Genomic DNA, 18,021 nt, shown 5'->3' on the forward strand with positions numbered 1-18,021 from the left:
TTTTGTTTTGATCCACCTACCGCTTTGACATAAGACCAAAATTTCTTAGGATTTTCTGTCACGTCAGTACATAGAACTTTACTTTCGAATTCATTGAACGCCTCTCGCATAGCCGTCCTCACACTACATTTCGTTTCGCGTAATTTTTGTTTGTCTGTAAGGTTTTGGCTGTGTTTATGTTTGCTGTGAAGTTCCCTTTGCTTTCGCAGCAGTTTTCTAACTCGGTTGTTGTACCACAGTGGCTCTTTTCCATCTCTTACGATCTTGCTTGGCACATACTCATCTAACGCATATTGGACGATGGTTTTGAACTTTGTCCGCTGATCCTCAATAGTGTCTTTCCTTGAGATAAAACTTTTGTGTTGAGTTCAGGTACTCTGTAATCTGCTTATTATCACTTTTTATTAACAGAAAAATCTTCCTACCTTTTTTAATATTTCTATTTACGGCTGAAGTCATCGATGCAGTAACCACTTTATGATCGCTGATTCCCTGTTCTGCCTTACCTGTTTCAAATAGTTCGGGTCTGTTTGTCACCAGAAGGTCTAATACGTTATAGCCACGAGTCGGTTCTCTGCGTAACTGCTCAACGTAGTTTTCAGATAAAGCACTTAAAAATATTTCACTGGATTCTTTGTCCCTGCCACCCGTTATGAACGTTTGAGTCTCCCAGTCTATATCCGGCAAATTAAAATCTCCACCCAGAACTATAACATGGTGGGGAAATCTACTCGAAATATTTTCCAAATTATCCTTCAGGTGCTCAGCCACAACAGCTGCTAAGCCCGGGGGCCTATAGAGACATCCAATTGCCATGTCTTAGTCTGCTTTAACCGTGACCGTCACCCAAATCATTTCACATTTCGGATCTCCGTCAATTTCCTTCGATGCTATTGCACTATTGCATAGTATCTATGAGGTACTGCTGGAATCGGTCAACTCATACAATTACCAGGATCTAACACACTTTAGGGACATGAAATTGAATGGTCATTTATTGTCAGTTGTGAGTAAAGGAACTGGTAAACTTCAGTTTATTGGTAGAATGCTGGGGAAGCGCAGTCAGTCTGCAAAGGAGACTGCTTATAGGTCAGTCCTGAGGCCCGTTCTGGAATATTGCTCAAGCATTTGCGACGCGTTCCAAATAGGCCTAACAGAGGATATTGAACTCATTCAGAGAAGGTCAGCAGGAACTGCCACAGGTTTGTTTGATACCTGGGAGAGCGTTGCAGTGACGCTGAAGGTACAGAACTGCCAGACTCTTGAAGGTAGACGTAAACTGTCCCGAGAGTGTCTGCTAAAAAGCTTCAAGAAGCGGCTTTAAGTGCGATCTCCAGGACATAGTAAATTCCCCTAAGTATCCCCGACATATATATAGTGAGGACAAGGTTAGAATAACTGCATCACGCACAGACGCATTCAATCATTCTTCCTGAGCTCCATTCGTGAAAGGAACGGGAAAAGCCCTAATAACTGGTTAGTGGGACACACCCTCTGCCATGCACTTCAGAGTGGATGTAGACCGAGATGAGGCGTACTGCCAGTGATCGTCTAGTAAACAAATTTTGTTTAGTGTAGTTCCCAGTTTAGGGTTCCACATACTAGTTTATTACTGGTTTTGACTTTTCAGTGTATCATCGTCAGATATTCTGCTTAAAGAGAGGGGACACGGTAAAATACTAGGAATCTAAATTACTACCACCACCACATGTATTTGAACACGTTGCAACAGTAACTCTTTCAATGAAAGAGCCGAGGCAAACATTTTCACCTCGCTCCCGCTATAGTTTGCTGATTCTTAACTCGTACAGTTTTATGTGTGGCAATTTGATACTGTTATCAGATAAAACATCCTTCGTACGAAACCTGTCAGTCTTGCTTAAAACGATAACGTACGACTTTTCTTATTTTAAGAATATTAAAGTTTTTAGTGAAAAAGGTTGATTTGAAAGGATGGTAGTCCAGACCGTTTACTTCGTTTATTCAGTTCGTTAGTAAAACTCTGCCTAACAGTGGCCTCGCCGAATGGTGCTGGTATTAGCAGTTAACTTTACTCCCACTTTCACACTCAAGTTTGTGATGCTTTTCCAAACTGAACTCTCACGCTATAACAAGTTCATGGTAATCTTCATAATTGTTCAAGTACTAAGAGTCCGTTAACAGATACTAATGGATAATAAATACCACACTGATTTGTGCACTGATTTCCTATGTAATTACGCTCAACCACTGTGAATACTTCATTATTCACTGTTATCCTATCACTCGACTAAAAACTTCCAGGCTCACAGTTTACCAACATCTGTGCGACTCAACAACATCCTATCGTTCCACGCGAAAATTGAACCACCACTACCCTCGCGTCGAATAAAGGCGGGCAGACAGCAGTGGCTGATCAGTGTTGAAAGAGGACTCCTGTCCGTGAAGGCACGGCCAGTCCTAATGTTCCAGAGCTCCAGCGATTGGCAAAGGGTACGGCTGACTGCATCATACCACTATCGATAATAATTCCTCTTACAGGATTCGAGGTGTAAACTCAATCCAATGATTGTTGGAAGTTAAGGCTACAGTTAAGTACGTAAAAGTACAAAGTAATATCTTAAATCTTCCTTTTTTAAACCCACCACCTTTTGACGATTCACTGGTAAGTGAAAACCCACCGATTTGTGTGGCCTGAGGTTACAGATAAAATAAAAGAATTTTGTTGAATCTGACAACTTCTTTCATACTGGGCTTAACCAAGAGGCTCATATGTTTGCTTTTTCGCTGCCGAAGGAAAGGGATAGGGTCGATGCTGTACCCTGGGGCTTATGCCCTCCTGCAATACAGCCGTGTCTGTCGGGTTGCGTTCTCGTCAGATGTCAACAGAATAACAACAACATGTATGTACGATCATGCTTACGGGAGGCGCCAAAGCCGTCGCAATACTTCCGTACACGAGTCAGGTGTGCGGAAACAGAGCAGGCTCAGGACAGTTAACGTTCCTGTCCAGCTTGTCTTTAGGAGGCCAAACAGATCCACGACGGGCAGTCAGGTCGTGTAAGTAGTCGAGTGGTCACCTGCGAGTTGGAGTTAGCATCAGTTACCTCCGACTTCTCCACGAGTTGTCAGCAACGCCAGCAGGTATCGGCGAGTTGCCAACTAGCGGTCGTCTAGTTACCTGCTGTGGTTTGCACTGGACGACGCGCTGCAACGCAGTGCTCACGGATTCCGCTTAGAACCGGTCACATACAACTTACTTTGTTGTCTCAGTGATCATTAGTGGAGTTGCTTATTTTACATTGCTTCTCCCCATACGAGCTGAACTGTATCTGCTCTGCCTCAAATAAATGTGGCGACTTGTTAGTTGTGTCACTCTTATCTGTGTAGCCAACTTGATAAACTCACATTTACTTCGTGTGCGACAGCACTCTGTGTAAACACAACAATCGATGATGACTACCCTCGTTACTAAGCGAGGAGAAGAGACCATTCTGACGTCATTAACCACTAGACACGTTACAAGAGTTCGTGCACATAATTATCAAAATGGAAATATGGAAAACAAGTGAAACATAGTCTGTCTACAGCAAATCTATTTTAAATTTTAAAAATTAATCCGCAGATTATTTTTAATATTCGTTTCACAAAACTAGTTGGTGACATTTTGGCAGCGTTTCGGCAGCATGCTCTTTTCTTCAGGTCCGTATTTTATTATAACCTTATGTTGTTCATGTGCTTTCTTTCAAGAGGCATTGCTTTTTCTGGCTGCTGGAAGAGTGTGCATAGCACAACGTAAATTAATGTCATAATAAAATATGGATGCCCGAAAATAGCAGGATGGTTCCAAGCATCGTCGTGACGACCAGTGTTCCTGTTTTGGTCCACACTGCCACATCTCAGATTACGAAAAGCAAAGAGCTCCCGGGAAAAAAAGGTTTGTTTTACAGTATCGAAGATCAAGAGTTGCTCATAAGTCTTAAGGTACACGTTTTAGAGCCCATGTTTACTTGAATTTTTTGTTTAGATTAATCATTCCAGTCATATTCCTGAATATTGACCATTGCTGCTGGAACACCGTGTATAGTGATGATGTTATTCTGGAGGGTGGATGCCGCGCAGAGTGGCCGTGCGGTTTGAGGCGCCATGTCACGGACTGCGCGGCCCCTCTCGCTGGAGGTTCGAATCCTCCGTTGGGCATGGGTGTGTGTGTCGTTCTTAGCGTAAGTTAATTTAAGTAGCGTGTAAGTATAGTGACCAATGACCTCAGCAGTGTGGTCCCTTAGGAATTCACAGACACACACATTTGGAGGGGTGGCCTTGTGAGGAAGTGAAATGTGAGCGATACACGGGGCTGATTAGAAACTTTAGGAATGTGGTGCTACAGAACAGTCCTGAAGACAGATGGGTCGACTAACTAATGAGGAGGTACTGAATCGAGCTGGAGAAAGAAAGAGGCGTACAGCAAGAATTAAAAGAAGGAATCGGTTGACAGGACGTATCTTGATCCTCCAGTGGATGATTAATTTGGTAAGGAGGGACGTGTAGAGGGCAATCATTGCATCTGGAGATAGAGACCTGACCACAGCACTAGCACCTCCAAACAGATGTAGGGTGCAGTGGCTACGCAGAGGCGACGAGGGCGCTGCGCAGGATGGAGTAGCGTGGAGAGCTGGCTCAAACCACAGGTCACAACAGCAAACAATACCACCGCAGAGCTCGAACATTTCCATTGCAATATGGATAAATTTCACTGGTAATGAACCCTGTGTATAACTGTAGTACTCACCTGACCGCCAAGTGCTGCGACCAGGCACAGAAACGCTAGAGTGTGCACGGGGCGCATTTTTAAACACAGTTGCCGTTAGGATCCCTCAAAGGACTCGCGGCTCACCAGGCAGCGGTACAACTGGTAGAAGGGTGTTAAGGAAACGTCCGCTGCTGTGTCCGTATCACTCTATACCAGCGCTGTTTTGTGCCAAGCGGACCCACAAGTAGCACAGAAGTCGCCTGGCGATAAGATAAATTCGTCTTACTCATCGAGAAGCCTATTGATAGAGGGTCAGGTACTCGAAAACCTGGAGTGTTTTACGTAAGTAATGCTTGAAAATCACCTGTATCCTGTCACCCAGTTCGACATTTACCTTCACCTGAATCTCTACGATACCTGAGAACAGCTTGAAGCCTTCTTGCTTCTCTTCCAGACAGTAAGGGCGTTGAAACGTCGCCTTTGAACAATTACACATGACTGCGCCAATGCTGCCAGCTAAATAAAAGATTCGAACTACTAAAGGCACTAACTACTGATAGGCATAGTTAGCAAATGAAAGATTTTGTTAGATAACAAACAATGTATTTACCTCAATAGTGATCAAAAGTTTAATGTATATAGCAATTCATGACATCCAGTCTTACAAATTTCAAAACTCCACCATTTCTCTCCCCACATCCACCACTGCTGGTGGCTCACCTCCAACTGCGCAACGCTACGCGCTGTTAACAGCCAGCTGCCCAACACTACAATGGCAGACAACAATGCAAACTAGCCACAGACTGCACACAGCACAGCCAGTGATTTTTCATACAGAGCGCTACGTGGCGTTACCAATATAAAAACCTTAACAGCGTACTTACAGCGTGACCATTTTAAGGCTCCTCAAAGAAGCGAGTGCTTAAAAAACGTCACCCTTTTCAAGGACGACAACTTCTAATGTACGAGGGGCGTTTGAAAAGTCCGTGAAAAGTCCAAGAGATGGCGCGTATCGAGGTCATGTTTAGTTAGTAGCATCTTTGGAAAGAACGCATACCAATTTTCAGCCATGTTGGTCTATTCCTTTGTGCTTGGCATTCGTGTGAATCAAGGAAGTCAAGTGATTGTCAAAAAATAGAAGAAAAAGAATTTCGCGTTGTTATTAAACATTACTTTATGAAAGGCAAAACGCCTCAGGAAACTAGAGAGAAGCTTGATAAACATTACGGTGACTCTGTACCTTCGATAAGAACAGTTTACAAGTGCTTTCAAAATTGTCAGAGTGGCCATATGGGCACAAATGGTTCAAATGGCTCTGAGCACTATGGGACTTCTGAGGTCATCAGTCCCCTAAACCTAACTAACCTAAGGACATCACAAACATCCATGCCCGAGGCAGGATTCGAAGCTGCGACCGTAGCAGTCGCGCGGTTCCGGACCGAGCGCCAAGAACCGCTAGACCACCGCGGCCGGCCATATGAGCACAAGTGATGCTGAACGTTCTGGACGCCCTGTGGAGGTTATGACTCCAGAAATCATGGATAAAATCCGTGATATGGTGATGGATGACAGAAGAGTTAAGGTGCGTGAGATTCCTAGTGCTGTGGGCACCTCGAATGAACGGGTACATAATATTTTGCATAAACATTTGGACATGAGAAAGCTATCCACGAGATGGGCTCCGCGATTGCTCACGCTTGACCAAAAACGGAACCGTGTGAAGTGTTTAAAGGATGGTTTGCAGTTGTTCAGGAAGAATCCGCAGAACTTTAAGCGTCGTTTCGTCACTGTAGATGAAACATGGATACATTGCTATACTCCTGAGACCAAACAACAATCTAAACACTGGGTTACCAAGGGAGAGTCTGCACCAAAAAGGTTAAGACCATTCCTTCGGCCGTTAAGATTATGGTGACTGTTTTTTGGGAGTCTCAACGGATAATCGTCATCGACTATCTGGAAAAGGATACAACTATCACAGGTGCATATTATTCACCGTTATTGGATCGTTTGCAAACCAAGCTGCAAGAAAAACGCCGGCGATTCGACCTCAAAAATGTCCATTTCCATCACGACAATGCACCAGAACACAGCTCAGCAGCTGTGGTCAAAAAATTATTGCAAATACAATTCCAACTCGTTTCACACTCACCCTATTCTCCAGACTTGGCTCCCTCGGGACAAAGATTTTATTCGACCGAGGAGGTGATTGCAGAAACTAATAGCTATTTTGCAGACTTGGAAAAATGACTAATATTCGGAAGGGATCACAAATTAGGACAGCGTTGAACGAAGTGTACAAGTCTAAAAGGAGACTATGTCGAAAAATAAAAAATCTTTACCCCAAACAAGTAAGCAGTTTTTGTTTTTGCACTGACTTTTCAAACGCCCCTCGTACTGCTGTTTTGTGCTCGCGCTATTGGCTGCATTTACACTGTAGTGTCAGAAACTAGCTAGTTTGAGTAGAACTTGGAATAATTTATAGGAAGCCATAGGTTAGCACGGCATCAAGCTGCCGGACAGCGTATGCGTCACAGCAACATATACGGAAAGGATTGTACGACGGGCTGGACGTACTCAGAGGGAAACTCAGCGGGCAGCAGTAACAGCTGGAGAGGGCATGGCGGCGTCACCATACCAGCGCTAGACCCTTGTTACGAGCCACTGGGCTTTTACTGCAACAAGTGCATACCAGAGCCATACAAATAGTAGCGGACTTTGAGACAGAGAGTTTCCATGTACAGCAACAACATCACGACACGGCGGTCAGACTAGACGACAAGACCACTGCGCACCGCCATCCGCAGCCACGGGTTCGAGACCAGATCGGGCCAGCTGCCTCCCACACTGAGTCTCCTTGCGCCTTAGCGGCACAGCGCCGCCAACCTGCCGCCCACGCCTGCCGGGGGCTGTGGGTCGTGTCCCGCGCACGGCAGTCCTCCTCTGTCTTCACAGAGGACTTCGCTGGGCCCGAGAACGCAGATCGCTGTCCCGGACCACAGGGAGCGCCGCTGATATCAGCGCCATCTCAGCCACCCTCTCCTTGTTGGGAATCATTACAGAGCCTATAACAGACTGTTAACCAAACGCAGTGGAACGAGATCCGCTGAAGACTGGTAAAGAAGCAGTCCACATTTTATCCTTATTTTACAGCTACAGACGTGACTGTATTCAACACGCTGGAATCGTCGTCGTCGTGGTCTTCAGTCCTGAGACTGGTTTGATGCAGCTCTCCATGCTACTCTATCCTGTGCAAGCTTCTTCATCTCCCAGTACTTGCTGCAACCTACATTCTTCTGAATCTGCTTAGTGTATTCACCTCTTGGTCTCCCTCTACGATTATTACCCTCCACGCTGCCCTCCAGTGCTAAATTGGTGATCCCTTGATGTCTCAGAACATGTCCTACCAACCAATCCCTTCTTCTAGTCAAGTTGTGCCACCAACTTCTCTTCTCCCCGAATTCTATTCAATACCTCCTCATTAGTTATGTGATCTACCCATCTAATCTTCAGCATTCTTCTATAGCATCACATTTCGAAAGCTTCTGTTCTCTTCTTGTCCCAACTGATAATTGTCCACGTTTCACTTCCATACAAGGCTACAGTCCACACAAATACTTTCAGAAACGACTTCCTGAAACTTAAAAATATACTCAACGTTAACAAATTCCTCTTCTTCAGAAACGATTTCCTTGCCATTGCCAGTCTACATTTTATATCCTCTCTACTTCGACCATCATCAGTTATTTTGCTCCCCAAATAGATAAACCCATTTACTACTTTAAGTGTCTCATTTCCTAATCTAATTCCCTCAGCATCACCCGACGTAATTCGACTACACTGCATCATCCTCGTTTTGCTTTTGTTGATGTACATCTTATATCGTCCTTTCAAGACACTGTCCATTCCGTTCAACTGCTCTTCCAAGTCCTTTGGTGTCTCTGACAGAATTACAATGTCATCGGCGAACCTCAAAGTTTTTATTTCTTGTCCATGGATTTTAATACCTACTCTGAACTTTTCTTTTGTTTCCTTTACTGGTTGCTCAATATACATATTGAATAGCATCGGGGAGAGGCTAAACCCTGTCTCACTCCCTTCCCAACCACTGCTTCCCTTTCATATCGCTCGACTCTTATAACTACCATCTGGTTTCTGTACAAATTGTAAATAGCCTCTCGCTCCCTGTATGTTACCCCTGCTTAGTCATACAGTAAATCTGCATGCCCTCAGGAAAAATTACGGATGTAGTTTCCCCTTGGTTTCAGCCGTTCGCAGTACCACAACACCAAGGCCGTTTTGGTTAGTGTTCCAGAGCCAGATCAGTCAATCATCCAGACTGTTGCCCCTGCAACTACTGAAAAGGCTGTTGCCCCTCTTCAGGAACCACACGTTTGTCTGGCCTCTCAACAGATACCCCTCCGTTGTGGTTGCATCTACGGTACGTATATCTGTGTCGTTGAGGCACACAAGCCTCCCCACCAACGGCAAGGGGGGGGGACACAGGAATTATGAATTAAAAAACACCTTTAGTCCCAAATTTTCGGGTTTTATTGAATACAGGATGCATTTCGGACGCTGTGGGCACATCCTCAGGTGTAAGTTGTCTTAGTACATGATCCATTTTTGCTCTTGAATGAAGTAAATGCATGTTCCTATTCTTTCCGTGACAAAAACATGTATTTCACCTCATGCAGGAGCAAAAATAAATCATGTACGGAGGCAAGGATTGCCACTCAGGATCCCAAATGCATCGTGTATTTAATAAATCCCTTACATTTGGGACTAAGGGCGTTTTTTAATTCATACTTCCAGGCGACACTCAGTCCTAAAGTCATTACTTCACGCCAGTCTCCATAAATACCCAAGTTCTCCAGTTCTGAATACAGACGGTCATTAGGATGGACGGCGTTCATACCGATAGCAGTCCACTGAATGATTATTAACTGAAGTGACAACCACGTGTTAGCTGTGCAAGCACTTCCCGCGAACACTGCTTGCTGGTGCTGACATGAAAACATCCAAAGTAGCCACCACCTCCCACTCATCAGACTTTGCATTCGTCGCCGCCTAGGGCACTGCTGACGGAGTGTCTCCAAACACATCTCACAGTGCTTGTCGCACAGAAATCATCGTCACTGCTGGGAGAGAGGCTGCCACTGTTCCTGATCGTCACGGCAGGCACACTAGGGTGGCGGGGCCTACCTTCCTGTCAGGCCAGGATTATCTGGCCACAGCACTTCTACAGCGTCCCGGGCGTCGTCATCTTCCAGAGCGACACTGAGTGCGCTACAAACAGTGGAGGCTCACTCTCACACCAAGCGTTCGCCTGCAGATTGCCAGGCAGCAGCCCGCAACACTGCTGGAGCAGCAGCCTGGGCAACGAGCCGAGACACGCCAACGACAGGGGCCAGTGGAGTTCCACAGTGTCACAGGCAGGAGGTGTGAGCCGAGGCTGATGAGGAGACACTCAACTGCGCATCTTAACCAATAAATGTTAATAAACCAGTCATGTTTTATTAGCGCCAAAATGACAACATCACCGTGCTGACCACATAAGTGTCCCACTGAGCACTCCCACAGCAGGTCTGGCTAATGTCATTTCATTAGCACACAGAGCACCGACCGACACCACTGTACTCCATGCACTAAGTCAGTACCAGCTCTGTGTGACAATTGTAGACGATTCGGCCATTTAGCACGCGACTTTGCTGAATGCGTTTACGCCGTGATCCAGTTTAGAAACTAATTCATTTCACTGATTCCGTAAAATAAGTGTAGCTTTTCCCCATTTGTATTTTACTTCTTTTATATGTCTAGTGACTGTACAGGTAACAGTGGTCACAAACGACTACGACAATTAAGAATCCTCGAGCAACGTCAGTTCACGTGTTAATACGGAGCTGTACGATACCTGTACTGGCGAATTTCTTGTGAGTGTAAAATAACAGCAAAGAGAAGTGTAAAATTACAGGAAAGATAAGTTACCGTTAGATGAGTTGAATAGGATGAATAAAGAACAATTATTGAGAAATGATATCGTTGAAGCATTCGCAAACAATCCACGATGTTCAGGAGGAGGTCTTAATGATGGAAATGACAATGATGCCGGCCACCGTACGATAGCTGATTCCGAAATTACAGCCATCTGCTGACAATGATGATGACGACAGTGGTGATGCTACAGCTGAGGACGCTGGTTCTCAATCTGAAGACATCGCGAAACATGCACAGGGCACAACACACGAGATACGGTATTGCTTGGTTCAGAAGGCTGGGCAGAAACGACTTCAATCAAACGGATGCTGGCGGAACGCTATCATGTTCGTGCAGAACACCAGTGACCTAAGAATCTTGCTCGAGACAAACTTAGTCATTATTTGAGGTTATAAAATTCAGTTTGTTTCTTTTTCAGTATTTGTCCAGAATTTATATGAAAGTAATGTATAACCTTTCTGAAAGCGACATGCTTTGTTCTGGCTTTCTCTTCTCATTTCTGTCTTGAACTGGTGAAAAATGTGCAAATCAATCGTCTCATTTGTGTAGTACCTACCATATTACAAGTGTTTCTTTACAAACTGAAACTGAAGTTTTACTTCCGGGTGCAAAGACGAGTATATTTTGTGTTTATCGAGAATGTTGAGACGCTACGCATATTTCTAAACCAGGGACACTGGGAAAGTGGGGAAGATAATTTATAAAGTTTTGAAAATTTGGGAAAACATCTGTAAGGGATGCAAAAGTAATAAAAAGAAAAGTTTCTTCCCGTACTGGGTGTGCATCCACCCAGGGTACCCCTTAATTCAGCTTTTTTTTCAATGTTTACCAAAAAACGGTTCCTTTCTTTTTTGACACTTCCAGTGAAAAAATAGTGAAATTCCGCTCAGGGAAGGTCATATATACGTTTTCAGCAAGATAACCAGTTATTGAGACATTCTATCTGGAAGACTAAAAATCCATTACCCTAAGCGCGTGCCACAATTTTAAATCTTTCTCCTGTTTCTACAAAACTACTTGCCTTTTGTATATATAGAAACGTATGAATAGCAAATAAATTTTAGCACTAAATCTGAAAGCAAGAAAAAGAATTCCATTTAAAACTGACTTTTACTGATTCAGAGAAACTCTACTATACAGCTTTTTCTTCAGGATTACGCTTAAAATTCATATCACAATGCAAAATCATTTGACATGAGAATTACGAATTGTTGTAGAATTAATGAACAACTACTTTCTTTATAATATACTTACAGTAGCGCCGTATCTGGTCAACAAATAAGCTGTTGTACGTAATTATCTCGAGAATACCAGCCTCCAAATCCTCTGTCAAATTAAAAGTTTGTGGCCACTACCACAAAAACAATCGACGGGGTGGGGGTGGACATTGGGTTTCTGGCAAACAGCTCTCCGTCCCCGTGGTGTCCAGCCAGTTTGCTTTTCAGTACGTTTATGGTCATTGTGTCTCGTTCTGGAAGACATTCATCGACTTTCTGTTGTAAATCGTGGATTGAAAATTTACATGCCACGAAGAATGGTTAAAACTGTGTACTTCTTGGAAAGATCGTATTACGAGGGCGGCCTCTTTTTTTGAACATGGGATAAGTTAGACACTAATTTAGCGTAGCAGTTTGGATGGTGACGGAGTCCGCAGCTGCTAAACACATAACACAGTTGATGCGTTAGGAAACTTCTGTAACAAAATCATCACTGCATTTGTCAGCTTTCTCGAACAGTGTGTGTTATTACAGAACTAAAAAACGAACTTCATACATTTCATAACGTTTCAGCCTCTAAGTGACACGTTTCAGCACGTCTCGTATGAAACAGTCGTTCTTGCAACTGAATAGGTAAGATGAAGACGATCTTAAACTTCTGCACTGACGTGGCAGCAGTCAGCCGGCCGCTGTGACGGAGCGGTTCTAGGGGCTTCACTCCAGAACCGCGCTGCTGCTACAGTCGCAGGTTCGAATCCTGCCTCGGTCATAGATGTGTGTTGATGTCCTTAGGTTAGTTAGGTTTAAGTAGTTCTAAGTCTAGGGGACTGATGACCACAGATATTAAGTCCCACAGTGCTCAGAACCATTTGACAACAGTCATGGCATAGCGATACGCACATATACAGATGGCGGTAGTATCATCTACAAAAGGTATAAAAGGGCGGAGCAATAGAGGAGCTGTTATTTGGGCTCGGATGATCCATGTGAAAAAGTTTCGAATGTGATTATGGCCTCTCGACGGGAATTAACGGATCTAGAAAGCGCATTGGTTGTTGGAGCTAGACGCATGAGACATTTCATGTCGTAAATGGTTATGAAATTCAATATTCCGAGATCTACAGTCTCAAGGGTGTGTCCAGACGACCAGATTACAGGCATTACCTCTCACCACGGATGACGACCGAGAGCACCTAGTTAGTTAGTTAGCTAACAATAAAACGTTCTCGGTTTTCCAGCCGCGTCAGTTCGAATAAAATCCTCCGAGGATACAGTTAGTTAGCTAGTTAGTTAGTTACGTGTGCCATTCATCAGTCCCACGGAAAACCGTTATGATGTGGAACGTGTCAAGTGCATAAGAAATGCACACATGAATGAAGGGTTTTTTTTTTCTAAGAAAAAGCTTAAATTTTTTATACCTACCCCATTCCCTTAAATGGCACAAAATGCATATATTATACGCATTGCTTTGTTTGTTCATATCCAAGAATTCATCTGTGGTATAGAAGGAGCTGTGAAGCACGTTGTCAAGCGGCGTTTGCGTGGAGCTGGCAGCGCTAGCAGATAAGCAACATTTCGTGAATGCCGGCCAGGGTAGCCGAGCGGTTCTAGGCGCTACAGTCTGGAACCGCGCGACCTCTACGATCGCAGGTTGGAATCCTGCCTCGGGCATGGATGTGTGTGATGTCCTTAGGTTAGTTAGGTTTAAGTAGTTCTAAGTCTAGGGGAGTGATGACGTCAAACGTTAAGTCCCATAGTGCTCAGAGCCATTTGAACTATTTGAACTTGCTGAAATAACCGCAAAAAACAGTGGGACGCATGACGAAAGTGCGGCGAAATTTGGAGTTAATGTGCTGTGGCAGCAGACGATCTACGCCAGTGCCTCTGCTAACAGCACCACATCGCCTGCAGCGCCCCTCCTGGCCTTGTGTCGATATCTACTAGACCCTAGACGACTGGAAAACCGCAACATGGTCAGATGAGTCCAGATTTCAGTTGGTAACTGCTGTGGGCTATGTTTACATGGAATGGAAATGGTTCAAATGACCCTGAGCACTATGGGACTTAATTTCTGAGGTCATCAGTCCCCTAGAACTTACAACTACTTAAACCTAACTAACCTAAGTACATCACACACATCCATGCCCGAGGCAGGATTCGAACCTATGAACTTAGCGGTCGCGCGGTTCCAGACTGTAGCGCCTAGAACCGCTCAGCCACACTGGCCGGCCATGGAATTCACTTGGTTCCTCTGGTTCAACTGCAACGATCATTGACGGGAAATGGTTATGTTCGACTACTTGAAGACCATTTGCAGCCATTCTTGGACCTCACGTTCCCAAGCAACAATGGAATTTTTATAGGTGACAATGTGCAGTGTCTTTGGGTCACAGTTCTTCGCGACTGGTTTGAAGAACATTGTGGACAGTTGGAGCGAATGAACTGGCCACCCAGTTCGACCGACATGAGTTACGGCATATGATTGAGAAGCCAGTTCGTGCACAGACTACAACATCTCCAACACTTTCACAATTGTGGACGGTTACAGAGGCAGCATGGATCAATATTTTTGCAGGGGTCTTGCAACCACTTGTTGAGTGCACGTCACGTCGAGTTGCTGCACTACATCGGACAAAAGGAGGTCCGACACGGTATTAAGAGGTATCCAACCCATGACTGTTGTCAGCGCAGCGTGCTATCTACTTGCGCCGCTTTCTGGTTAATTACGTTACTTAATGTATTCATGCCGGCATATCTTACGCACTTCAGTCGTCCAACCTTCTGTAGGAGAGTGTGAGCCTCATCCTCCCATTCCTTGCTTGCAAGTATAAATGTTTTCAGTTCAATAATATTAGCTTGTAACTCTTCCATTTGGTCCGTGTTTGCATAGAAATACATTTTCTATTAAAATTAATGTAAACAACATGTCACCTGCATCACAGCGCGCTAAACGAACAGATGAAAGCGCTTGGCTGAAAAATGAAATTTGCTCCCTGTACTAAAAAAAAAAAAAACTGAATGTCAGCTTATACAAATTACACCTAGAGTTGGCAAACCAAATCTTCAGCTCATCAGTACTGTATGACACAACAGAAAGAATAAATCGCCACTCACAGTCAATAATGCAAAAGAAATGGCAGAAACAAGAACAGAAATTAAATGAACTGATGAACAAAAACTGCTCTAAAACCGAGACACACTCACGACACACATTCCATGAACACTTGATTAATTTTACGGACATAACACTCACAAAAGTGGAACAACACCTACTTGAGATTGGCCCATAACACATTTTGAACACCCACATAACACATAAGACCATAGAAAACCTTATTACTGAGACTAACTACATCATAGGACAACATGAAAAAATATACTCAAGACTTCAACCCAGGCCTAAAAAGAGAACTAGTGACAGAGGAAATGAAACAAGTCATCAGAAAGAACAAACCATCCATAAACACAAATAAAAAAACATCTGATGAGAAAAGCATAAACAGTGTACACAGAAAATTAAAACAACACAATGCTCTCATCACCAACGCAGGTAAAAGGAATGCTCTAGTCTTAATAAGAGAGGCAGAATACATAGGGAAAACAGAAACTTTTTTGGCAGGGGATGAAATAAGCAAGCTAACCAGTGACCCAACACAAAGATATGTAAAAACTCTCTTAAAAACATCACACACACCTTGACACAGAACCAGACAAAAAGAGTGGCACACAAGAACCCTAAAGCTCCACTGTTAACAAGCCTACCAAAGGTCCACATACCCCTTATCTCAGTCAGGCCAGTGGTTAGCTTCAGAAAAATCCCATTTACTAGGGTCACACATGCACACATTCCTACAGAAGAAATATACATGCACAAACAACACAAGCCTCAAAAACACAGGAGACATAATGGAGAAATTAGGAATGTCAACATCCCCCCCCCCCCAACAGCAAAACTGGTATCTTTTGACATAACATCCATGAACACAAACATACCCACAGAAGAAACTATAAACCGTATAGAACAACAGCTAAAATGCAAGAAATTCCCAGATGTATATACACTCCTGGAAATTGAAATACGAACACCGTGAATTCATTGTCCCAGGAAGGGGAAACTTTATTGACACATTCCTGGGGTCAGATACATCACATGATCACACTGACAGAACCACAGGCACATAGACACAGGCAACAGAGCATGCACAATGTCGGCACTAGTACAGTGTATATCCACCTTTCGCAGCAATGCAGGCTGCTATTCTCCCATGGAGACGACCGTAGAGATGCTGGATGTAGTCCTGTGGAACGGCTTGCCATGCCATTCCCACCTGGCGCCTCAGTTGGACCAGCGTTCGTGCTGGACGTGCAGACCGCGTGAGACGACGCTTCATCCAGTCCCAAACACGCTCAATGGGGGACAGATCCGGAGATCTTGCTGGCCAGGGTAGTTGACTTACACCTTCTAGAGCACGTTGAGTGGCACGGGATACATGCGGACGTGCATTGTCCTGTTGGAACAGCAAGTTCCCTTGCCGGTCTAGGAATGGTAGAACGATGTGTTCGATGATGGTTTGGATGTACCGTGCACTATTCAGTGTCCCCTCGACGATCACCAGAGGTGTACGGCCAGTGTAGGAGATCGCTCCCCACACCATGATACCGGGTGTTGGCCCTGTGTGCCTCGGTCGTATGCAGTCCTGATTGTGGCGCTCACCTGCACGGCGCCAAACACGCATACGACCATCATTGGCACCAAGGCAGAAGCGACTCTCATCGCTGAAGACGACACGTCTCCATTCGTCCCTCCATTCACGCCTGTCGCGACACCACTGGAGGCGGGCTGCACGATATTGGGGCGTGAGCGGAAGACGGCCTAACGGTGTGCGGGACCGTAGCCCAGCTTCATGGAGACGGTTGCGAATGGTCCTCGCCGATACCCCAGGAGCAACAGTGTCCCTAATTTGCTGGGAAGTGGCGGTGCGGTCCCCTACGGCACTGCGTAGGATCCTACGGTCTTGGCGTGCATCCGTGCGTCGCTGCGGTCCGGTCCCAGGTCGACGGGCACGTGCACCTTCCGCCGACCACTGGCGACAACATCGATGTACTGTGGAGACCTCACGCCCCACGTGTTGAGCAATTCGGCGGTACGTCCACCCGGCCTCCCGCATGCCCACTATACGCCCTCGCTCAAAGTCCTTCAACTGCACATACGGTTCACGTCCACGCTGTCACGGCATGCTACCAGTGTTAAAGACTGCGATGGAGCTCCGTATGCCACGGCAAACTGGCTGACACTGACGGCGGCGGTGCACAAATGCTGCGCAGCTAGCGCCATTCGACGGCCAACACCGCGGTTCCTGGTGTGTCCGCTGTGCCGTGCGTGTGATTATTGCTTGTACAGCCCTCTCGCAGTGTCCGAAGCAAGTATGGTGGGTCTGACACACCGGTATCAATGTGTTCTTTTTTCCATTTCCAGGAGTGTATAAATGAAATTTCTTCCATCCTTAGGTCAATCACAGAACAAAACTACTTTACTTTCAACAACAACTTCTACTTGCAACAAGCGAGGCTTCCCATGGGGTCCCCCATCAGTGGAACCCTAGCCAACATTTTCTTGGGCCATATAGAGAACACAATATTCAATAACATTGTAAAACAAGGAGGGTACAAAATAATCTACTGGTACCGATATGTGGATGACATCATCTGTCTTGTAGATGAAACACATAACAGGATAGAAGAGCTACACAGTAACATCAACACAGTACACCCACAAATCCACTTCACAATGGAAATAGAAAACAACAAGAAACTAAATTTCTTGGATCTTACAATCACGAGAAAGAACCACCAACATGAATTCTCCATCTACAAAAAACCCACATCCACAAGCATTGTTATCCACAGCTCATCCAACCACCGTCAGTGCCTAAATATGCCAGTTTCACACACATGCTCCACAGGATAAACAGAACACCTCTTAAACCAGAAAACTACACACAGGAACTAAATATAATCAAACAAATTGCTGTTGAAAACGACTACAAAACAGACATCATAAACAAACTCAACAACAAG

General features: G+C 44.8%; 1 protein-coding gene across 2 annotated transcripts in view; it reads right to left on the bottom strand.

The window, feature by feature from the left end:
- LOC126292228 (GILT-like protein 1) overlaps positions 1 to 18,021 on the bottom strand; it is a 56,067-nt gene that overhangs the window by 28,980 nt on the left and 9,066 nt on the right. The window contains exon 1 of one of the 2 annotated variants that reach the window (XM_049986101.1): positions 4,769 to 4,982. The exons of the other annotated variant lie outside the window; for it this stretch is intronic. Coding sequence (XP_049842058.1) covers positions 4,769 to 4,825 — 57 coding nt within the window. The 5' untranslated portion in view covers positions 4,826 to 4,982. Of the gene's footprint in view, positions 1 to 4,768; positions 4,983 to 18,021 lie in introns of those variants that run through there. 2 annotated transcript variants of the gene reach the window in all.

This window comes from Schistocerca gregaria, chromosome 9, assembly GCF_023897955.1.
Source record: "Schistocerca gregaria isolate iqSchGreg1 chromosome 9, iqSchGreg1.2, whole genome shotgun sequence".
Classification (NCBI taxonomy): domain Eukaryota; kingdom Metazoa; phylum Arthropoda; class Insecta; order Orthoptera; family Acrididae; genus Schistocerca; species Schistocerca gregaria.